The sequence below is a fragment of the Oryzias latipes genome, chromosome 3, assembly GCF_002234675.1.
Source record: "Oryzias latipes chromosome 3, ASM223467v1".
Taxonomy (NCBI): domain Eukaryota; kingdom Metazoa; phylum Chordata; class Actinopteri; order Beloniformes; family Adrianichthyidae; genus Oryzias; species Oryzias latipes.
This window is the reverse complement of record NC_019861.2, coordinates 6,474,018-6,498,204: the sequence shown is the minus strand read 5'-3', so window position 1 is coordinate 6,498,204 and position 24,187 is coordinate 6,474,018. Positions and strand designations below refer to the sequence as shown.

The 24,187-nt window shown below is 42.1% G+C and overlaps 2 protein-coding genes across 3 annotated transcripts in view; both read right to left on the bottom strand.

Annotated features, from left to right (window-relative positions):
- prmt3 (protein arginine methyltransferase 3) overlaps positions 1–9,553 on the bottom strand; it is an 83,108-nt gene extending 73,555 nt beyond the window's left edge. Inside the window, exons 1-8 of the mRNA XM_004066823.4 lie at positions 9,476–9,553; positions 9,156–9,270; positions 8,713–8,795; positions 8,589–8,638; positions 7,428–7,533; positions 3,366–3,531; positions 2,754–2,895; positions 809–874 (exon numbers count right to left, since the gene is read on the bottom strand). Coding sequence (XP_004066871.1) covers positions 809–874; positions 2,754–2,895; positions 3,366–3,531; positions 7,428–7,533; positions 8,589–8,638; positions 8,713–8,795; positions 9,156–9,270; positions 9,476–9,497 — 750 coding nt within the window. The 5' untranslated portion in view covers positions 9,498–9,553. The remainder of the gene's footprint in view (positions 1–808; positions 875–2,753; positions 2,896–3,365; positions 3,532–7,427; positions 7,534–8,588; positions 8,639–8,712; positions 8,796–9,155; positions 9,271–9,475) is intronic.
- Positions 9,554–13,782: 4,229 nt separating this feature from the next.
- htatip2 (HIV-1 Tat interactive protein 2) lies at positions 13,783–21,772 on the bottom strand. Of its 2 annotated transcripts, none has more exons than XM_004066822.4 (6): positions 21,433–21,771; positions 20,568–20,757; positions 20,384–20,491; positions 16,646–16,783; positions 16,469–16,530; positions 13,783–15,685 (listed from the first exon to the last, which is right to left on the bottom strand). In XM_004066822.4, exons 1-6 carry the CDS (start codon positions 21,552–21,554, stop codon positions 15,469–15,471), a joined length of 837 nt encoding a protein of 278 aa, XP_004066870.1. In that variant the 5' UTR covers positions 21,555–21,771; the 3' UTR covers positions 13,783–15,468. The 2 variants fall into 2 exon arrangements, with proteins under 2 accessions (XP_004066870.1, XP_011485685.1); XM_011487383.3 differs by having other exon boundaries at positions 15,447–15,685; positions 16,469–16,474; positions 21,433–21,772.
- Positions 21,773–24,187: the final 2,415 nt, after the last annotated feature.

The following is a 24,187-nucleotide window of genomic DNA, read 5'->3' as shown; positions in this document are numbered from 1 at the left end:
ACTGCATTTTTCCAACTTCAGAGTAATTGTACTTTGAGGACAGATGATAAAAATGCAGAACTCATAATAATAAAAAAGCTTTATGAATGTATTACGTTCTAGCTTCAGGGCTTCATCAGCACTAATGAACTGCATTTGTTTTATTTTCTTTTGGATTTGTCTCCTCGGCTTGAGGGAAAAGTTATTTTTATGGCAGAACTTGAGCATCAGCTCATCATAACAATGTAGTTTTGTGTCGTCCAAAAGATTGACTCCACAAAAAAAAAAGGGGGGGGTGTAAAATTTTGTTTCATTACACAACAGGACACGTATCTTCAACTATTGAGCATCTGAGACAAAAAAAAAAAAAAATTTTTTGTTTTTGTTCCGTCCGTTTACGCTGACAGAGATCCCATACTGTCTCGCCCTGACAGGGATAATGTACAGCCCCATCAACACATGCTCCCCTCCCTCTACAGCCTCATCTCAGTTCTGACCGGCAGCCACCCATATAATAGATGGTCATGATAGAGGCCAATGCTGCCTTCAACTGAAGGCAATGGGAGAAGAGGGATGGGCGTGAACTGGCAGATTTTTTTTGTGCTGCTGGTGCCTTATGGGACTGGCTGCAGATTGTGTCTGTTATCAGGACTTTGCAGTTCACACTTCAAAAAAAAAAAGCAGAAAGCTCCAGCGCACCATCAGCTCATTAATGCCTTGTCAGGAGAATGCAGTCGCCAATCCAGTTTAATGGCCTTGGCTGTACATTAAGCAGCCAGAATCACATATGTAAACAAATTAACCAGTAGAGTTGGTTTGAGTGGCTCACCTTGTCCCTGAACACATCAGGGTTCCTGTACATGAAGTCCCGGTAACTCTCTGTGCGCACTTTGTCCTGCAGAGGGAAAATTACACAAAACAACAATGCTGAAACATCACAGGATAAGCTGCAATTTAGTTAATAAAAAGGGGAAGGTAGGAGAAAATTCAAAACCAAATAGCCAGACGGTGATTTATGGAACCCTAACAAAAGGATTTAATACCTATTATTCAGAGCAGAGATGAAAATAGCTCATTCAGAATCATTTTTACTTAAAGAAAAAAATGGAAAAAAAAACTTGAAATGTGTCACAATTTGACAAAAACTGAAGTTTGTGCTCTGGTGCAAATGTGCATAAAGGAAAACCATGAGAGCACACTTTATATGACATTGTCCATCAAAATAGACTAAAGTTTTATTGATTTAAACCAACAGGAGGCTCCAGAGTCACATGCTGCTCATTCAGCCCTCCACTGTGCTCACTGATTAAAGAATAAAAGAAACATTTAAATCTGCCTTTTCTATTTTTTTTCTTTTTTTAAGAATACAAGTAGCTTAGCGAAACAAAAACAAACACGTCAAACTTTATTCAACTAATTCCTAAACAGTTGAAGCACACTCCGTATCACTCACTTTATCTATCCCACAATGGGGAAATTCTTCTCTGCATTTTGACCCATTCCCTGGGGGGAGCGGTGAGCTGCAGACTAGCCACGCTCGGGGGGCGACAGCTGGCTGGGGAGAGCGGGAATCGATCCGCCAGCCCTTTGGTTGTCGGACGACCTGCTCTACCGCCTGAGCGAAACTGCCGCCCAAAAATCCAGCAAGAGCTGTGGCTTTGTAGTTTACCAAAGTCATACTAAAACATTTTAACAAGCGTTGGAACGCCATCTACCACAAAAAATCAATTGGAGGTCAGTAGGCACAGCCAGAGTTCCTACATAGCAGGACAAATTTCCTGTTGTTGAAAAATGCATTTTAAGTGCGCCTTATGGTTCAAAAAATACGGTAGGGGCCATCGGGTTCTGATTTCTGGCTGAGGTGCACCAAAAACGGAAAAACAAACTGTGTCTGAATTCTTTAGCTGCTCACATTACACTACCAACTACTACATTTTCTGCATTATGAAGTTACAAACTATTTTATATTTCTTTATGATCATTTTTTATTTATGTTAAAAAAAGTAATTTATAAATATCATAATAGCAGCAATATTAATGCTAATCTCTGTGTTATTTATCTGAAGTAAGGGCTCCTAAAGTGTTGAAGGTAGCAGCCCCCTGATTCAAACAAAAATAAACTAATGATTATTTGACAAAAATCTGAAATTGGTGACACATTTTGCATAATGAGCCAAATATTTAATCTTTTCCAAGATCCAATGGGAAATGTCAAAATAAAATTCCTTAAAGCTGAGAGTTGGCAGCCTTACACAAACAGGCTGCTACTCCAGAATCCACAAAGCCCCACATCACATGCTCTCTATTAGCTCCTCCTGCGGCACTGATGGAGTTTTCAGACTGACGCACTTTCCACGCAAAACTTAACGGAGCTTAGCACCAATCAGGGCAACCAATGGGACTGTGTCCCAACACTGCGGTAAGCATAACATCACGACGACGAAGGAGCTGACACTGTAACCTCTCGGAGCGTGCTGACACTTTCAGGTGTCAGCACTTTAAGGTGTGTAAAATTAATTTCCACGTTGAAGTGCAATGTTTCACATGAGAGTGCAGAGCGTATTGCTGATTTCCCACTTCAGCAAATCTACCTGGCCTGAATAGGAATCTGATCACAGAAGGGATCACTTGCAGGCTTCACCCTAATCTTTTAGCCAAAATGTGCTCTGATTATCTGCAGCACACTGTTATGCACAAAATTGAATGAAGCCCTGGACTAATTAGACACAGGAGCCTAGTCAGTATGTGCTCATATGTGCTCGAGTGACTCAGACCTTCAGCATCTCCTCATGGATGCCATAATGACCATAGGAGCTAAAGTACGCCTCGTCCTCATCCTCACGGAGTTCAGCCACCGCGCACAGGTTACCAGATTTGCTGGTATCCGTGTTGAGCACCAGATTCTGAGAGAGAATCCTGAAAGAAAAGCAGATGGATCTGTGGTTAACTTCACACATTATGACCCAGAACAAAAACAAAGAGCAGACAGAGGAAAGCTCACTTTCAAGCACCACTATGCTTCACACTGTGGTGGATGAAGGAGATGAGAGGCATTCATCTTTAGAGCGCTCTTCCACATCCACCACTTCTGCACCATTCCTGTCTCCTACATTTCCTACAACCCTCCCATCCTCACTTCAGCCTCTATGCTGCAATGGAATTTTCCTTTACCCCCCCCCCCCCCTTTTTTTTTTAAATCATCCCCCTTCCTCCAAACTTTTTCCACCAATGTAAACCCGTGTCTGCAAAATGGAGTTCACTGTGTCCCCCTGCTGGGCTAAATAGGAAAATGCAGAAACATTGCACCACATGAAGAGGTGGAAATATTCTCAGGAGCAAAGAGTTACCATAGAAAAGTGATAATAAGGGTGAAAAAAGTTACTAACTTTAGTTTGTGCAAATCCTCCATTGCCCTGGAGAGTGCCTCCTCAGAAGAACACGCCCTCTCCTCTGCTGTCTGGGCTCGGAGCAGGAGCGCATTGTAAGACTCCGTCCTGGAGGAGGGACATGCTGAGATGCAGGGCACATCACTGCTGAGGAGCTCCTCTGGGTCTGAAAGAAGAACCAAGAGTCAGTGGAGATAAAAAGCCTGCTTTAATAACTACTGGTGGAAAATGTTTGAGACAAATGGCAAGTGGAGGGTTGTGTGCTGCCATCTTTATCATTCTTTTAAAGTTTAACCCTATATAACCATTTGTATCCTGTTTGCATGCATCTATGAGGTCCCCCCATCTCATTGGCATGATCCAAAATGTCCTTGGAAAGCAATTGTATAGAACTCTATGTTTTGTTAAGTGGAGAAAGGTTGCAACAAAGCTCCCTTCTCCAGGCCTGGAGGTCCACACCGTGCTTTCAAAGGCTGCCTCCATCAGCTCTGGTCCAATGGGAGCCACACCTTTTCCAGGACCTCAGCTGGAAGTAACCAACAGAGCCAAACACACAAAAACACACAAGTCCCACTCTGATACAGAAAATGAAGCACAAAAAACAAAACGACCACAGCCGTAACAGTCAAATTAGAGACAGTGAGAAAGTGCTTTTCTCCTGAACTCTCAGCTCAATATTTTAGTATCTTTAAAAACATCGTTGTGAAAAGTAACTTACCAAATCACTAAACGTAGCATAAATAGTATCTAGATCTCGCAACAACAAAAAAATTTTCTTTGTGCATTTTATCAAAGGGGTTTAAAAATATCTCTATTCCCAATTATTTACATGTTTTGTCAATTCTTTGATGTAGTGGGCTCAAGTTAAAGATGTTAAAAATCAAAGAAAATATTCACTTTGGTTTAAAAGGAACATTTTTCTTCAACTGTAACTAACTGTGTGCCCCTTCATTTCTCTGCCACAATTTTTTACTTCTCAAAATATCAAAAAAATTGTGGAAAAAGAATGATAATATGTGTAAACCTGCATTTTTCACCAATATAGCTAAGATCATAAGTACAAGATAAGTACCATCTAAAAGTGATGCTGAAAAGCTCATCTATGCTTTTGTTACGTCTAGGCTGGATTACTGTAACTCTTTGATAGGAGCGTGTCCTAAAAGTTCCTTAAGAAGTCTCCAGCTTGTTCAGAATGCAGCAGCTAATTTTTTAGCAGGAACTAGCAGAAGAGATCACATCACTCCAGTTTCAGCTTCACTTTTCTGGCTCCCAGTTAATTCTAGAATTAAGTTCAAAATCCTCCTGCAAACCTATAAGGCCCTACATGGTATGACCCTATCCTATATCAAAGACCTCATAGTGCCTTACCACCCAAACAGAACACTTTGCTTACAAAATGCAGGACTGCTTGTGGTTCCTACAATTTGTAAAAGTACGGTTGGAGGTAGCGCGTTTAGCCACCAAGCCCCTGTTTTATGGAATAAACTCCCAGCTCATGTAAGAGAGGCCGACACAGTTTCTACATTCAAAGTTAGACTGAAAACATTCCTTTTTGGACAGGCTTATTATCAGACTAGCTAGTATTTAAAGAATATTTAACTTAATGTTAATGTGTTTAAATTAAACTTAACAATAACAATTAGTTGTTAATAGGCTGCTAGTAAATTTGAAGCTGGAGAAAGTAGGGTGCACTGGGGTTCTGTCCTCTATTCTCATCTACTTCCACTCTCCTTCTCTCCTCCATTCTTCATAATTTATTTATCATTTAGTTCTCCATGCCTCTGTTTGGTGCAGTGCGTTTCATGTACTGTCCCTCTTTCCCACTGCCCTCCGAGGTAGTGCTCTTTCAAATTCCAGTTGGCTCATCCGTGCTCCTGTACCTGACCAAGTGCCTTGTCTCTGGCTCGCCTCTACTACTGCTCCCACACTTGGCTGCCTCTGCCTCTGGCTCGACTCACGCCCCAGCCATCCCCCAACTCCATCTGGATCAAGCTCATCTGCTGGACTTTGAATATGTAGTTGTAGAGTTAGATAAGTTAATTCTTCTCTAAGAGGTCTGGTACATCGCCCGTCAGTCCTGGGGGAGGATCCCTCCTTCATGTGGGCACTCCAGAGGTTTCTTCATTTTTTCCAGAATCCGTTTTTTTAGGAGTTTTTCCTTACCGCGAAGGGGGGTCTAAGGGCAGGGATGCCAGGTTTAGTACAGTTTAGTATTTTCCTTTTGAATTTTATGTATATGTGATCCTTTTGATTTTATTTTTACTTCCCAATTTCAGTACGAAGCCCATTGAAACGACTGTTGTGATTTTGGGCAATACAAAAAAATTGAATTGAATATAAACTCAATCAAGAAGCAAATAATCAGTTTCTTTCAAACTTTCTGTTGTGTTTCTACTGTTTCTATCCGTTTGTGCAGATGTAACCCAAACAATCACAAACTTGCTTCTTTAAAGTCAGCTTAGTTACAATTGGCTGACTTCAGACTAAAAGGTGCTGATTTCCATCCCAGCTGCTTCACATTCTGCTACAGAGAGAACCACACCTAAACAGCATTCAAAGTATTGGCAGTACTGGTACAGGTGTTCTTGCATGGATCCATACCTGATTCACATCAATCCCTGTACGTTGTGTTCTCTATAGATGCACAATGACAAAGTACTACTGAGGTCCCCTCGCAGTTTGAAGCACTCTGGATACTCTTGACATGCATCTTATGCAAGTCTGGATGGCAGTAAGGTCCATTACCAAACCAAAGACACAGATGTTCCTCTTTGCTACAACAATTCCAAAGTTCTGTCTATTGGGGGGGGGCATAGTCCAACACTTCCCTTTTAAAGTCCCATTCCAGTTATATTTTGCTCTATTGTCAAAATGATGATTATGTCGTTTTTAGCCTAAATAAAAAAGCCTGTGAGACGTTTGCAACGTCTCAGGGTCCCCCCAGAGGAGTTGGGGGAAATTGCCAGGGCGAGGGAAGTCTGGGCATCTTTACTTAGACTGCTGCCCCCGCGACCCGGTCCCAGACGAGCGGAAGAAAATAGATGGATTGGAAAAAAAGTCTTTGTTGTTTTCTAAAAACATAGTTTCTGCAGAGGGGCAGAAGTTCATCAGAAATTTTATCCAAGTTGTGGGCGGGACTATTGTCAAGGAGTAAGCCTCCACTTATTTCCCATGACCCCTTTGTTTACGTTCAACCCACTTGCTTATTCACTTTTGCACAAATATGGGCATGGGTATTGTTTTTACATCACTGTTCAAATACTGTATATTGGTAATGTGAACCTTGTCTGTACCTGTCTGTGTGCATAAGTCTTGTGAGATAAATCTTCCATCATAAATGTATGAATATACTTCCAAACTGCTTGTCGATGTGTGAACTAAGTCATGCAATTTACTTATGACACTCTTATGTTTTGATTTTGTATTATTGACTGCCCCCCCACCCCATCTCCTCCTATTCTAACCCCCATCTCTAACATCCCACTCTATTTCTTTCTCTCTCCTTTCCTTCCATCTAGTCAAACAAGGAATGCATACAAATATAATGATCATAAATAAAGCTTAGCCTCAAACACAAAAGGGGTTTATACAAATATACTCTCTATTTTGTCTGAAGATCCATAAACCCCTATTGTAACAGTAAAATCTGATGGTAGGCGGGCACCTGTGTTTGGCAGCGGGGCGGGCACCAGTGTGTGAATGTGTATGTGACTGGGTGAATGGGTCTGTGACTGTAAAGCGCTTTGTCCTTGTAGGTAGAAAAGCGCTATATAAGTATAAGTCATCTGTCCAACACAAGAGGCATTCAGCTCTGATCTGCTTTCTCAGCTGTTGGACAGGACAAGTTCAAAAGAAAAAAAATAGGGGAAAAAAGAAATGCATTTGGATCTAATTTTTTATGTCCTCCATTGTAAAAAAAAATAAAATGGCACCAGAACCTGTTAAAAACACCAAAAACAAAATTTTCTTTGGATTGGGCCTTTAAGTCTCAACTGGAAAACTCCAGGATGGGAAGAAGAATAAAGTCAAAGTAAACCAGCCAAAGAAGTGACACCCCCGTACCTGTTTGAAGCATCAGGTCATCCTGAAGCGCAGGTTTGAGGAAGTCCTCACTTTCCCAGGGTAAGGGACCTTCCGACAGCCCCGTCAGGCATGATGGACCACATTTCTAAGCACACAAAAAGAAGATGGAAAAAAAAGGAATGAAGCAAAATATTGGACAAAAGCCAAAAAGTGCAGTCACATTGTAAATTACACAAAACTAAATCTTAAGGCTGTGGCACATACATTTTGCGCATATTGCACAGAGGAAATTGGTCATATGTGAACATACGTGGAAAAAGTGTAAACAATTGTGGACTTTAAATAAAATGTTCACAGATGTATCACAAACGAATCACGCAAAGAACACGTAAATCAAAGTAGAACATGAACCGAGCGTAATTATTGCGTTGTATATTTGCAATTCATTAGTGATTTGAGCGTCAATTACGGAATTTTAACATAATATAAAAGTTATGGTGGTACACGCGTGAAAAGTCCGTTAGACATACGTGGAATGGTCATGAAAAGCCACCAATTGGCGTAAGCATCTCACAAGAATCACGCACAATTGCATAAGATTTACGTAATAATTGCATTTAAATGTAAAATACATGTAAACTGCATAATTCTTAACCAGCCAAAAATTTTGAACAGCTCAAAACCGAATTCACATAAAGACCCGTCGGCTGAAACCCCTTAACGGACATCTGATCACATCCACAAATGCTGAACGCAAGAAACACTTAAAAATATCATGCTTGTATTACAAAGGACGAAAATTTCATACAGGGAAAATATTCAAAATGTATATAGTGGAAGTGTGAAACACCCTTTAAGATAGATGGTAAAAAAAGACCCTTGTTTTAAAATTTTATTTTTCTGTCTTGGAAAAAATAATTCTCTTTAAGAACATTTTCACCAGCAAAATAACATTAGTTTGAGAAAACATGTCTTAGTGACTGGAATATCTTTCTTTGAAGAAGAATTCTTCGTAAGAACCATTTTTCTTACCACATTCGTAGATTAATAAAAAAATGTTTTTTTTAATTAAAGGACATATTTCAAATTTTGGGACTTTTTGACTCATGCCTGCTTTTGCTTTTTCACTAAGCAGAAGCAGACAGGAAAAAAGATCTAGAGGTCAATGTCTGAAATCTGATGGAGCAAAAAACTACTTACAGTTAACCGTATGAAGTTGATCATTTTTATGTAACCATAGTCCTCTAAACCTGAAAAAGAGCAGCCACAATTACTGCAAACTGTATTTTTGTTTTAATACATTGACGGATGTGACTGTACTCACCATGCTTCCTTATGACTTCTGTCAGGCTGACCTGGTGCTCGGCTGTGCAGTGCTGCAGGGTGGCAGGAACTGAACTCAGCTGCCTAAACACGAGGAGACAGAGAGTCAAATGGAAAGTCTAAAGCGTGCTTTTTAACTAGCCATTCTAGGATTACTCATTGATGAATGAATGAATTATGGGACTAGACAATACACTCCGCACTGTTTGTTAGCGGTATAGGGAAAAGTCAGTGGATTTAACAGTATTTGCTTCACTTCACAGATTTTCTGGATAGTGAGGTAATTGTATTGGGGTGATGGATACACGTCATGAAGTGTTTTCCACATAAAGGTCTCACTGTGTACATTGAACCATAATATAGGGGACAAAACCAACAAAATCTCAAACAACCACCTGGGGAGAAATGATCTTTTTCTGATCACACAGCAGCTTAGGATCTCACCTGTCACAGAACAGACAGGTGACAGTCTGAGCGTCCTCCTCCATCCACTGCCACTGTTCTTCATCCTCACAGTCGTCATCCTCCCCGTCAGAAAGTTCTGGCATCTCATCTCCACCTATAAATGAAGAAACAGCCGCTAAAAATGTACTCACTATCAACAATACAGCACTTGCAGCTCGACGGGAAACCACAAACACGATGAATCCGAGCAAAGACAAACCCGGCCGACAGAACAATAAACAATACTAGCCCGTAAATATGTTTGATTCTGTTCAAAGTTTCTGTTTCAGGGTTTTTTTTTCGTTATTTACATCACTCACGTGGGTCTGCGGATCCCGCCATGATGTCGCCTTAGAACTTCGCCTCTGCTGCTGGTGTTAGAAACCAGTATAACGAAGCAGTAGCGCCACCTACTGCACCGGAGAACTGGAAAAAAATCCCAGGAGGGATTGCTGCCTATTTTCCGACACAATCCTGCTGTATTTTGCGCTTATTGGCTGAACCCACCTAATCCAGGTGAGTATGAAAAAATCAACTGGATGGATGGATGGCTAAAAACACTTAAAAACACTTCTTTGTGAAAATAAAATTGACCAAGTATTAATAAAACTAAAAAAACACATTAATGTATCTCCTCTTGAGATTGCTAAAGAATTTTTCCTCATTTTCTTAAATAGGAGGCTTTGTGCAATGCCAACAGGAAAAATCCTCCCAAAAAAACTAATGAGATATATGCATTCAAAAACTAAAAAATTCATTGTACCTACATAAACATGACAGAAAGTACAGCTGTTTTCCTAAAAAACAACAACATAAAAGCGCCTTGTTTGGGTAAATAAATTAATAATTTTGAAATGAATTTTCTTTGCATTTTGGAGTAACAGGAAATGTAAGAAAATGAGAACTTAATGTTTTTTTAAACACAATTTTTGGTAAATATAGAGAACAATTTTTAGATCAATTAAATGGACAGTTGTGGATTAGAAATAGATTGACCATTAAGCAACAGAGAGGGAAGCAGCATTTGAATATTAGTTTTAATCCGGCTGCAGGTCATTCCACTATTATCAATCATTTTAACACTGAGCAAGCACCCTGGTTTAACTAATTCCTGTAAAACAAAGATTTGTTTCTATGTAAACTGTACAGACAATTCCATATAGGAGAGTTATAGGCACTAAAGTTATGCCTGAATATCAGTTTTCAATACACTGAACACAAGGAGGACAATGATATCCAGAAAACACGCAGACAGACCGGCCCTTGAGGCCTGGAGTTCTACACCCATGTGTGTCTAATTGTCTTGTCATATACAGGTCAAAGTTCTGCTCAAGTAAGAGTAGAATTGAGTTCAAAACAGTTCTGTTTTTTTTTCTTTTTTTTTTTTACATTTAGTGTGTGTGGGGAGGGAGAGGGGAAGAATGTGAGGGGAGGGTGGAAGAGAGTAAAAGGAAGAAAGGTGAAAAGGTGGGGGATACAAGCACTGATTTGACTAAGTTATTAATTTAAGCTGTAACAATTATACCAGATCTGCTGGAAAGACGAATGTTACATCAAAGGTGAAAATCTGACACTAAGATGAGCGAGAAAAAAAAAACTGTCCATCAATACACTGTAGGTAAGGAGGAGGGATGAAGCAGACAGGGAGCAGTGTGGAGTGTGCACGTGCACGTGGGGGTGGAGATACATGCATGCTGCCGACGTGAACCGTGTGTTCATAAAGGGAGCCAGATCCTACCCAGCCAGACCAGCCAGACCAGGAGAGGGGAGGAGAGCCCCCCAGGCCAGAAGCCCCCCCAGCATCCGGACCCAGGCAGCCCGGGAGGGGAGGAGGAGGGGACCGCCCACCCCACCAGCCAGGCACAGAGAGGGCCCCCCTACAGGGGCCCCCCCAATGCCCAGAGGCACAAGCGAACCCAGTGTCCGGCCCCCAGGCCACAAGACAGGAGCACTTAGCCGTACCAGGCGGCAGTCATGGGGGCCACCGGGCGCCGGACACCGAGACAAAGGCCAGGGACGAAGCCAGGGCCCCCGGAACCCAAGAGCCGGCCACCACCCGACCGGCGCCCCGTCCCCGCAAGCCAGCCCAGGCCCGCGACCTTAGCAACCCAGGGATCGCCACGCACCCACAGCCACAGCCACCCCCCTAAAACCCTACGCACTACCACACCCCCCGCCATAATATCTGACCCCCCCTCCCCAACCCTCTCAGTGCCCTCCCCTCTCTGTGATGGGGAGGGAAAGCCCCAGAGGGTCCCAGCGAGCCAGCCCCCAGGTCGGTCCTACCCATGCACTCACACACACATACTCATAATCATCTGGTTACCCTCCCTACCCCCGCCGCCAAGCAGCAACCCCCCCCCCAGCCGGCCGACCCCCAGCGCCGCATGCCCGACCCCTCCCGCAGCCGACAGGACACCCATAAGCCCGGCCGCCCTGAGAGGACCAGGCGGGTGAAGACCGGCCGCCCCCCCCCCGACCCCACCCATGTATGGAGGTGTGGGAGTGCTGTGTGTGTGCTGCAGGTAAAATAGGAGGTCACCAGTGTGGGGGGATCCACCGCTGCCAAGCCGCAAAGCCCCCCACTCCGGAGTCCCTCTGTGAGTGGTGTGTATTTGCTGTGTGTGTGCTGCTAGCATGCAGTGTGTGTGTCTACAGAGGAAGTTAAAATTGTGGGGGGGCCAGCGAAAGGTGAGCACGGATGTTTCACCGTGCCCCCCTCCACCAGACCCTCTCCACAAGGCCCTAGATGAATCAGAGTGTCTAATATGCAAGTAAAAAGCGGGGAGGAGGGCGGGTGCCAACGAGAACCCAGAGAGGGGCATCCCCAGTGAGCCCCGCCAGCATACCCCTCCCATCCAGATCCCGGGGCCCTATGTGCCTGTGTGCAATATTTGTTTGGGTGAGACCGGGGAGGAGCGGGCGGATGGGCACAACCGGGGGAGAAGGCTCCCCCGAGCGACCGGCCCCCCAGCCGGCCGCGGTAGGCGCCCCCCCTCCCAGAGCGGCCGGGCAGCCAGAAACGCCAAGCCAGCCGCAGTCGGAGGCCAGAGCCTCGCGGCGCCGAGAGACAGCCAGCAAGGAAGGGTCCCGGTGCCAGAACGGGGGGGCAGGGGGTCCAGCCCCACCATTCATACCCTGGCCCCCCTAAGGACTAGCACACTGCCCCCCCAGCCCCCCCCCCCAAAAAATAAATAAGTAATAATAATAATAATAATAATAATAATACTAATAATACTAATAATAATAATAATAAAATAATTAATATAATAATAATAATAATAATGAAATAAACCCACCCAAGTGAACCCATTAACCCCTGCTGTGACTGCGGCGCCGACCCCCGGGGGGCCAGGCCACGCGCCAACTACCGGCCACGGGCGAAACACCGGCCACGGGCAGACGACCCCAGGCCCCAGAGCCCCAAGCCCCCCCCCCAGCCCCCGCCACGGCGACCAGCCACCCAGCACGGCACCCGGCCGCCGTTCCCGGTCAGCCGCACTGCCTACCCTGCGCCCAGCAGGCACCCGCCCAGGAACCCCTGCCAAGTTGCCGGCAGAGTGTGCGCCCCCACCACCACCCCACCCAGGCAACCAGAGCCCCGAACCGGGAGAACGACAGGCCCGGCAGAGCCCAAACCCACCCCGGCCCAGCCAACCAGCCAGGACCCGGCTCAACCTATCACCATCCCACCCCCACTAGGTGATGTGACTAACCAGCTGGAGCCAGGGAGAGTCTGAAGCCGACAGGTTTTTTGTGGAGGACATTATCTCTGAACTAATATGCTCTGACATGAGGTTTCTGTAGTGGTTGATGCTAAGATTATTTTTAGATTTCCAGTTTAGGAGGATAGTTTTCTTTGCTATACATACAGCGGTGAGAACCATATAAGCCTTGTTAGATTCCATGTTGATGTTATTCAGGTCACCTAATAAGCAGAATTTGGGGCAAGCAGGAATCTTATGATTAAACCAGATTGATAAATCCTCACAAACCTTACGCCAGAATGATTGGACAGGTGGACAGACCCACAGGGCATGCAAATAGTCGTCTATGTTGTTACCTATGCACTGTGTGCATGTAGCAGACTGATTGAGACCCATTTTAAATAACCTCTGTCCGGTGTAGTGAGTTCTGTGGAGAATCTTGTATTGAATAAGTTGCAGATTAGGGCTTTTGGTCATATTAAAGGCATTCAAACAGATCTGTAGCCAAAATTGATCACTAGAATTCAATGATAGCTCAGACTCCCATTTTGTCATGGGTAAGTAAATGGTTTCATCTATGTCTGATAACATCTTATAAAAAAGAAAAAAGAAAAAAAAAAAAAAAAAAAAAAAAACAGTTCTGTTGAAGTAAAAAGAGAAATCAGCTCCTTCAACAGCTCATTGTATTTCAATGGACAGTAGATCTATTAGATCTTTTTGGGTAATTTATAATCCAGATCACTCCTCTTGCATGATGCTCTAATGTGATTTTGTGGTGAAGAAGATATACGAAGAGAACTACTAAGCGCAAGTCTTTTCATGTGGGCTATAGCCGGACTTTTCTCTGTTTCATCTGCATTGCATTTACTAAGACACGCACAAGCTGCAGCTGGAAACAGGAGATCTTAGGGACAAAATTCGACAATTTTTAATGCATTTTAATGTGTTTATGCAACAAATACATGCAGGCTCCATGGGTGGTACAGGCAGTTCCTGAGACATATATAAAGACATTTCTGCCTGCATTGTATTACTGACATGATACTTCCTCATTTATAACTTCATGTTATCTATTTGGGGTCCCAGATATGCTGAAGTCAATCCGGCTACTGTCGGGAAGGCAGGGTGCACAACAGGTCACCAACCTGTTGCAGGGCCACAGACACATATTCAGATTCAGACTCACCAATTAACCTATGAAGTAGACTGTGGCTGGACAAAACCCACAGACGCACAGGAAGAACATGCAAACTCCACAGCCGGGATTTGAACCAGGCTCTTATTGCTGTGAGGCAAGAGATCTAACCACTGCGCTGGTAAATGGTGTATACTTGCACAGCACTTTTCTATGGCCCAAAGTGCTTTTACAGTCACAGTCCTATTCACACATTCCCCAAGTAAGTTTTTACATCCATAACAACAATCCCAGTACATTCTATAACACCCCAATTTAGTTTTAACCAGTTTAGGTACAAAACAATACAAGTTATTTACAAGCTATTGTTTTTGAAATTCCATTACAATAGCTGGGATAGGCTCCAGGCTCTAGTGCAGGAGTTCTGAAGATGGATGGATAGATAATTTCAGTACAGTTCTCCTAATTTAGCTCTCCAGAAATACACGCCAACTTCACTCGTCCTACATTTAATACTTTTGTCAATTCCCTTACAAATATTTTTAGATTTGGTAATGCAAAAAAAAACAACAGTATTTTACTCAATAAACTCTTTTATTGTTTTATGACATTTATGAGATAAAACAGTGGTGCAAGTCCCAGCTTGCAGTTCCTGATGTTCATTTCCCACGCTGGCTTTCAGAAATGAACCACTAGATGTCACCAAAGATGTTTTCCCACACTTTACTATTTTAATGGAACGAAACAAGGAGAGTTCTAAAAGGAAAAAAAAAGTGCGCACAATTAAGTGCACACTTTTTTACTTAAATGTCTAGTTGGCTAAAAGTGATGTTACATCTGCCAGACTGTTGCTTTATCTCCAGGAAGTTGTGATGTGGGACAGAAAATTGTTGGAAAAGTGACATTTTTTTACACTATAGAGAGAAGCTGAGTTTTGGAGTAAAAAAAAGGGAGACCTAGTCGTGTCTGCTGCAGGACATTCAGATGGAATGCTCCATGACAATTATAAATAACTAGTCAAAGAAATTAGTTTTCCTTTAGAAGGCTTTTTTTTATTAATTTAATTTTCCTACAAAATAAAAAACAAATGCGCTACATTCCATTCAGGAGCTGTCTTTGCTTTTTGAAATGATCAAATCTGAATCATTAACTGAGATTTCATCTCTGAGAAGCAGCTACATCAGTTCTCCACCACGCCACACGGGGACAGTAATGACACACTGTTGCTGCCTCTGCTTGGTTTTGACAGCTTTCCTTAGCCACAGTTCAAACTCACAAATTGTTACTTTGAACATGTTTTTAGAGTATTTGTGAAAAATCCTTATTTGGAAAAAGAATAACCTTTTTTTTCCTCAAGTAATAAAGGTAGAAATTTTTTTCCTAAGCAAAAATATTGGAAATCTGTATTATCTGCCCAACTGATGAAGACTGGTTTGGACAAGATTTTTCTCACTTTAGAGCAGCTTTTCTTTTATTTCTTCACAGTCTTCCCCAGAGCAGCAATCGCTTTGTTCTCAAGGATCTCCGTCTTCTTCTCGGGCTGAAGCAGAGTGTTTGACACCATGGCCTTTGCCACGGCTTGAATTGGAACAGACATGGAAGAAGTGACCACTGTATTGACAGCGGCGAAGAACTTCCTGGCTAACCATTCGCCGGGCCGACTCTCCTGCCTGTCGACCAGCAGAACTCTGGAACAGAAAAAAAAGTCTGAGTTGGGTTAGCCCGATTAAGCTACAGTAAACGGCGAACGTTGGAAGTTAGTTAAAACCTTTTTAGTGCAGTTCACTTTGACACACAAATAGATTAAGTGAAATTATGTTTAAGTGACTTGAATTTGAATAAAACTTTATTCCTTAAAATATTTAGTCAGTTGCATTTAATACAGAAAACAGTTTAGTTCCAGCTCCAACCAAATGAAGTTAATTCAGTCGCCATTTTTTCAGAATACGGACGCTGCCATGTTGAAGCCAGACAACATCAGTAATTGGTCCAAATCAGTCTGAGTCAGCATTTCTACGTCCATGATAACAACTCTCGCTAATCAGGAGTTAGCTTGTTGGAAGTCCCCTCTAGACCCCACCACTTAAAAGGTGCAGTGATCCCTTGCTTTAATGTGGTTCACTCTCTGTGGTCTCACTGTTTCGCAGAGGTTCTCAGCACAATTTTTCTATTTTGCATAAACAAAATCTTTCAAACATTTTGTGGGGGCTAGATCAGTTTACAACTTGAATAACTTGCGATCAAAGACAAATATCATGAAAAAATAGAGGATTACATGTTAAAGCGTTAAAAAAAGGTATTGGATCAAGAATGGTTATTAACAGCTGTTTATTACTCTATACAAGTCTATGGGATTTTGGCATCTTGGAGCAAGCAGGCACTTCCTGTTTGGAACGCCAAAGGGGAGGGGTCACTTAGTCCAATTCTCATATGCAGTGGATGGCTTCAATCCAAAATAGGAAATGACTCACCCTGGCCTGTAAATGGAGAATCTGTCAAAATCCAGAGCCTCAATCTCTGCCTCCACTTGGCCCTTAAAGAAAAGCATACATGAATTTAGATATTCAAGTGCAAACCATTTAAAGCAAAAACATTTTCGCAAAAACATGTTTGGCTGGAAATCAACATGAAGACTACAAACAGAAGACCTTGACTTTGAGGTAAAGGAAACTGCTGTCTTTGTTGGCTCCTCTGGAGGACTCCAAGTGAAACTGTTTGCAGCCTCCCACCTTGGCGAGCTCTGCTGATTTCAGGACATAGTCATGATCGACTCGCACAAATCCATCCTGAAGACAAAAGGAATGATATTCAAATATTACAATTTACAAGCAAGATCAGACATAAAGAACTCCCTGATTTAACCCAGTTCAAGTAAAAGAGCATCAAAGAGGCACTTACCAACCTAAAGACAGAAGGGGAGTAAATACAGTCAGGACTATACATATTTGGACAGAGACACATTCTTTCTAATTCAGTTTCTGTACATTACCACAGTGAATTTTAAATAAAACAACTCAGATGCCATTGAAGTGCAGACTTTCAGCTTCCATGGGTTGAACAAAAAGATTGCACAAAAATGGGAAAAATTTAAGCATGTAAACATTTAAACACAATCCCTTCATTTCATGGGCTCGTAAGTAATTGGACAGATGAAATAACTGAAAACAAAATGCTCATTACTAATATTTGGTAGAAATCCCTTTGTTGGCAATGACAGCCTGAAGTCTAATAATAATAATAATAATAATAAATTTTATTTGTTAGGCGCCTTTCAAGGAACCCAAGGTCGCCGTACATAAAAGTGAAAATAAAAATAAAATAAAAGCAATCGAATGCACAATAAAATATACATATAAATAGGCCAGAAATAGGAAATTATCGGAGGGAATAGGCGAGTTGGAAAAGATGAGTTTTCAGTTTTTTGGCGAATTGTGAGAGAGACCCGATGTTTCTGAGGTCCGGAGGTAGAGAGTTCCAGAGTCTAGAACTCATGGACATCACCAGATGCTGGGTTTTGTAGCATCTCAAATGCACTTCAATGGCATCTGAGTTGTTTTATTTAAAATTCCCTGTGGTAATGTACAGAAACACAATTAGAAAAAATGTGTCTCTTTCCAAATATTTATGGTCCTGACTGTATCTCATTATTGATCAATATCTTATTGTTTTTGCCAAGACAACTTGTTTATGTTTATCATCCTTTTTTTTTTTTTAATAACTGCTATTGTGTCTGAAGCAATGTTCACACCAGGGATGTGACGCGCATTTAGCCTATAGTGTTCTGGTTGTGCAGCCTCTGTCAGGGAGGGGCCTCTTCTTCTTTCTACTGTTTACTAGTGCATGTCCTCCACCTACAGTTGGTAGAGTCTTGGTGTGAAATGTCAAAGCGGTGGAAATCTGATGAATGTTGCTCTAGGCTTTTTCTTTCATAGCTCTACTCTGATACATGAAAGACTTGGTGTAATATAATTCCAGCCGGGCATAGAGCGCACATACTAATTTCTCCTCAATGATGAACTTTCAAACTGTTGACAATTCTGTGATTCATCCACACATCATTAGAAAATTAGAGTCCCCGACTGGTCAAAGTTTGAGCTGGTTTAACTTTCAATGCACATTCAATGGCTGCGCGTTTTGTGCGTAGAGCACAAAAATGGCATTTGAAATGTGTGTAGCTACACATTCATGCCAAGGTTTAGAACGCAGAAGCCCAGGACACCCATTTACACTGGTTAAACGTGGACTCTTCGTTGAAAGTGGTCGCTTCAACGTGCTTTGCCGAGGGAGGTGTGAACATGGCTTCACAGTTCGTTAGAGCATGAACAAATAAAGAAACTAGACAGTGGAGAAGAAATGAGGTTTCTGCCTCTGAAAGAGCCCACCATCAGTGAAAGCAGACGATCCCCACACTCAAGTGTGAAACTAATCGCACAAACTAACAGGAGATTTCAGCTCTGCCTACTGGGTCTGACCTCCTAATAAAAAGGAGGAAATACATAAATGTTCAAATTTAACAAAGATCATTTGAGAAAACTAAATAAGTCACTCTTCTTGATGGGTTTCTTGAATGCTGCACTGTTAATGCTCACATGACAGGGGCTTGATAAATTAGACAAGGATGACAATCAATAACTGAACTGTTAGATTCATTTAAAAAAAGACCTCACTTTTCAGTCTGTTTAGTTGGCCTTTAGTCCATAGTAAAAGCAAAGATTCAGATTACAATGCTGTGCACTGCCTTCTTTTTCAACTCCAGCTGACGTTACAGACAGGAAAATAACCAATGTCTGATGTTTTTTGGCAAAAAGGTTCAACAAATGGGAGCAGTGAAACTTGATACATCCATTTCCATTTCCAATCTGTCCAAGATTACCACCAATATCGCTCCCTATTTTTGTTACACTGGTTGTGAGAGCTTGTAAGCTAACGAATGAAAACAGATGAATTATGGGAAGGGGGTAGGTTTACGCCCCGCCAACACTCCCACCCCCAACTCATAGGTGACTTTCTAATGAACCACTCTGCAGAAACTATTCATTCATCTTCGTTTATCCCCTTTTGGGGTGACGGGGCTGTTAGAAGGTCCCTGGACAAGTCGCCAGTCTGTCGCAGGGTAGAGTGTCCACAATCACACACCCACGCACTCCCACATTCACACCTAGGGATAATTTAGATTAACCAATTCACCTATAAAGCATGTTTTTCGACAGTGGGAGGAAGCCGGAGTCCCCACAGAAAACCCACGCATGCACGGGGGAGAACGGAAAGGTTGATGGGGTGGCGCTAACCACTGCTCCACCGTGCCGCTCTGCAGAAACTATGTTCTAAATAATGACAGGCTTTTTTATTTATTTTGGCAAATAACTGCCAGATCATAATTAAAAGACCACAGAGAACGCTTTTAAAGGGCCCATGCAAAACCAACTTTTTACAAACGAGCTTTTCGTTGTATTAAAAGGTTGACTCCTTTTTTTTAATGGATCTTCTGAAACAAGGTGCATTTTTGTATAAACCCATTTTGCAATTTTGGCTAAACTTTATGTATCGAGTGGGTCCTCACATTGTGAAGTCACAAAGTGAGGAACAGCCCCTTCCAGGAAGAGTCTGCAATGCCAGCACTGGCCCCAGGCTAACGCTAACACACACACACACACACACACACACCCACACACTTTCTTCGTGAAGCTAGTGCTCATCGGCAAAAACGCTTTCCTTTTATATGCACAATATGCACATGCATCTTTGCAAAAGATCAGATGTTGTTTGTTTTTATGTGTGAAACACAGACTCTACAACAGACTCTAGGATGACGTCATGAAATGGGTGGTACCCTCAAGGAGCGAAAGGCGGAGCCTCAGAGATCGAGTCATCTTACTTACGGGTAGGGAAATGAACTGCCAAAATAACTCAGATATCATTAAAAACATTTCTTTAGTGTGCCAAAGGTAATCTATTATTGTGTATATAGATATAGTTTACTCTGAAATGCTTAAGAAAAGCATATAAGCCCTTTAAAATAGACAAAAGATGATCAGAGAGGGACTTTAAGGAGGAGCAGTCAAAAAAAAGAAATCACAGAAAGCCTCAAAATATGAAAGCTTTTTCTTTCTGTGTGCAATAAGAAATAACATCCTTCAACATAGCAAAAAAAAAAAACTAACATGTCCCACATGATATAACCACAACTTTGTCATGTCTGTAACCAGTCATTGTCGTTTTCTTAGTAATGTTTGTCAGCCTGCAAGCTCTGTTAATGACCTAAACAAACTGGATGTATTCATGTTCCCCGCTCCCTGATGAAGTGTGCAGATAAAAATCGCTGAGTCATTCCTAATCACTAAAGACACTCCCAGCAGGCAGGGCTGATGGCGGCGGCATGAACTCACCGCTCCTGCTTTGGCTCTGGTTGTTCCCAGACAACAGTAGCCCACATGGTGGCCCTGGAAGGCAGCAGCATATTCGTCCAGCTTCTCAAAGTCAACCACTTCCTGTACCTGTGAGGATTCAAAATGATGACCTGTTGAAGAGAACACCCTGGATTCTGTGCAACCAGGTTCACTAACCACCAACCAGGTTCTTATAGGCTTCGCCCTCAAAGGTCAGCTTTCTCCGCCCGATCAGTGTTATCCTGGAGTAGATGTTGCGCTGGAGAAGTTCTTCCAGCAACACCTTCCCTGTTTCCCCAGAAGCACCGAGGATGAAGCAGCTTTGGTTCTGACGCCTGAAATGTTCCTCCTGGGCTTCGATGTCTTCAGACATACTGTGGACCAAAGAAGAAAAAACGGATCCAATCCTTCATGCGTTCACAGAAAGTTCTACCAGGATTGTGTCAAAATAAGTAGGGGTGTGTCCAGCCACTGCAACTTGGCATTATGTGTTAAACGACGTCCGTCTTATAATGTACACCCAGCAGCCAATCAGAATCGAGTATTTACCCTGACCATAACAGAAATGAACGCATGCTGCAGAAGCCCCCCTTTCCCAAATCTGTGCCCATATTTGCTCCCGTTAACCCTTGTGCTATCATAGGCACTTTAACATTGGGAGTTGGGTCATCTAGACCCACTAGACAGTGCGCTGAACCTTTTTTCTTCAATGATTTGTGAACCTCACTGGTGTCCATGGATTACATGAAATCTTTTCACCTTTATCCACCTTTGTCATGGTAGGTAGAACACGTCAACGTAAGGGTGGGGTCATCTAAGACAGCACAAGGGTTAAAACAATTTCTAGACACGCTGCTGAAAAAATAAGAGTGAACAGAAGAGAAATCCTAAACAATATACTTTACAACTATATGTATGAATACAAATCACTTATTGCTCTATTATTCATCAGTAGGTTTAGTTAAATCCCAATAATCTGTAGGGTTTCACAGCTGTAATCAGTCAGCGTCCAGGTGTGGAGTAAACGTGAACCCACGGACGTCATTTACCTTAAATATTTTACCGGAACGGTGTCGTCGTCAAAATACTTCAAAATGAGGGCAAACCCTACGATGAAAAGGGCTGAAATCCCGGTAGCTTTCCCCAGTGAAGAACAACACAACAATCTCATAATCAGCGAGGCGGCGACAGCGTTTCCTTAGCACTTCCTGGTTACTTGGTTTCTACATAAACATCTTCCTGTCTCCGTCAAAATCTGACTATCATGTCGGGGTTCTAGTATTAGCTTTGTCCGCTGTTTGTAAATGAATAAAAACATGAATTAAGAGACTCCAGCTTGGTATCAAACGTTAACTGTCATCTGTTATCGATGAAATTCTCCACACTACGCATGCGCACATAAAGATCTAAGGTTACCCATGACTCATCCCACGCGCTCAGTCTGTGATTCTCATTCTCACTTATTTTTTAGTTTAAGTCAGTTATCTTTTTAGTTTAAGGTTTACTGACAGTTTGTCACTAACCATCATTGAACCTGAAATAAACAGAAAAAAGCAATACAAAGCAAAATATAAAATGCATAATAGTAATCAGGGGTGTTTGTATTGGTATGGCAGACAAATTCTCACTGTTTTTTTTTATAGAGTATGAATTAGAAAAACTTTGTCAGAATATAAATTCATCTTTCACTTAAATAAAATAGTGAAATATATTTTAATTAATGATCAGAACATCAAGCATGGCAACTGTATCTCATATACAACTTAAGCAAATTCATGGAGCTATTAAATTTGGTAAAGTAATAAATATTTTTTCAATACTCAATGTCTGATTTCCACAACAAAATATATTCAATATAAGCAAAATAAAATAAAAAAATGTAATTACAAAAATTACATTTTTTAGTTTTTCCCCTATAAACATTTAAGTATGATGAAGCAGTGTGACAGGGTGAAGGAGAGCATTTAAATGTGCCTAAGATGCATTATTTCCGTGACAGTCTGCACTGCAGCGCAGCATCTCCCTTTACGCACACATGGAAGCAAACACGTATTTCACTTTTTTCTTAGCATTGTACACATCACTCTGAATTAGAATCTTTTGCTGTAAAGTACAACCAAACTTTCACTGGTTATGCCCTCTGCATTTTGACTGAATCACCACACAGGTGTGCTGTGCATCTGCATGGCCTCTTTTACCGGCCTCCCAAAATCTTTGTTTTTAAAATGGTACCAATAGCAACTTGGTACAGAGTTTTGGTACCATCCCAAGTTAAAACTAAGTTGTATATTTGACTCATTGAGTTTTGTAACAAGAACAACAACCGTGAGACTAATAATGAGTAAACCAAGGAGTTAATGGGCTAGAGACGCTGCACTGCGAGGTAAGCTATATATGCAAAGTTCGACACCATATTAAAAAAGAGCAACTTGCCGTCTCACTGCCATGCTACAATTGCAAAAACAGAGCTGGAAAAACAAAGATGTGACATTTCACAAGTAAATTGTTACTGGATGCCCTTCACAGGCCTGTATCCGGGCTGGGTACCAGAACTGGGAATAATGAGGCTGCATGGCTTTTATTCTATATAGTATTTTATTCTATAGTATTTACTGTAAAGTATATACTGTATGTGAACTGGACCAAGTGAGTGTAATATCACCTATAGAAAATGGTTTATAACTGGCTACAGCAAAATGACGTCAATTCATTTGCCATGTTCTTTGCATTATGGACGCTGCCACATTGGAGCCAGACAACGGCAGTAAGCAATATTTAGTATGAGTCTTTCTGAGTCAATAATTCTATGGCAACCACTCTCGCCAATTAAATGTGAGCTTGTTAAAGGCCACACTCTTACTGCTTGAAAGTGGATTTGGGTGAATCTGTTGAACATTTCTAATGCTTGATGTCAGATGATCTATTTTTACTAAGGCATCTGGTTATGACTTGAATAACTTGAAGTCCTTTTTTCTATGTGCAACAATATGAAATAAGAAAGAGAGAGCTCAGGTCAAGTCTGTAAATAAATGTAGTCATTCTGTCACAAAACCGGCAGACGTCTGATTTAAATTGCAGCAGGTTTTCTAAGCACAGCTGAAAGTTCACAAATCTATATCAGGGTTAGGCATGCAGGGGTCAACAATGAGCATGGAAGCATCAGAGAAGAAACTGGAGTAGTCAGGATCCAGGCGAGACTCAGAGCAGGCAAACGGAGTCAGAGACAAAACAGGGTCAGGGAATAAGGATCTTCGATTTAGAAGAACCGCCAGGAATGCAGGCAGAGCGGCATGAACACTTAGCGAGGCTCTGTGCAATTCAGATTCAGGTGTGCAGCATCCAGAAACTGCACGCTGGGGTTGCTGGGAGATGTAGTGCGTGTAGAACTCCGGAGACAGCTACCGCCCGTGACCAGGGGGGTGGGGGGAGGAGCTCTGACCTCTGACACATACATTAACTGTGTACTTTCAAATTCAAATTCAAACGTACTTTATTAATCCCTCACAAGGAAATTTAGTTCCAGTACATCTCGAACAAGATCAGACAAACAAAAAATACACATACATTTTGAGAAGTTGACTGAGGTCATGCTGCTGTGACCCAGGCCGTGATGCCCGAACCCAGCGCAACCTTGTTCAGCATGTAGATGGTCTACAATGGGGGGGGTGGGGCATTGGTGACAAAAAAAAGTCGTATCTCTACACTGCGTACAATGTTTAGGTACAAGAAAAAAACTACACGGTTCAACACAAATAGCACATATGCAGACAAAACACAATGCACAAGGCTCAGGAGGGTGGGGAA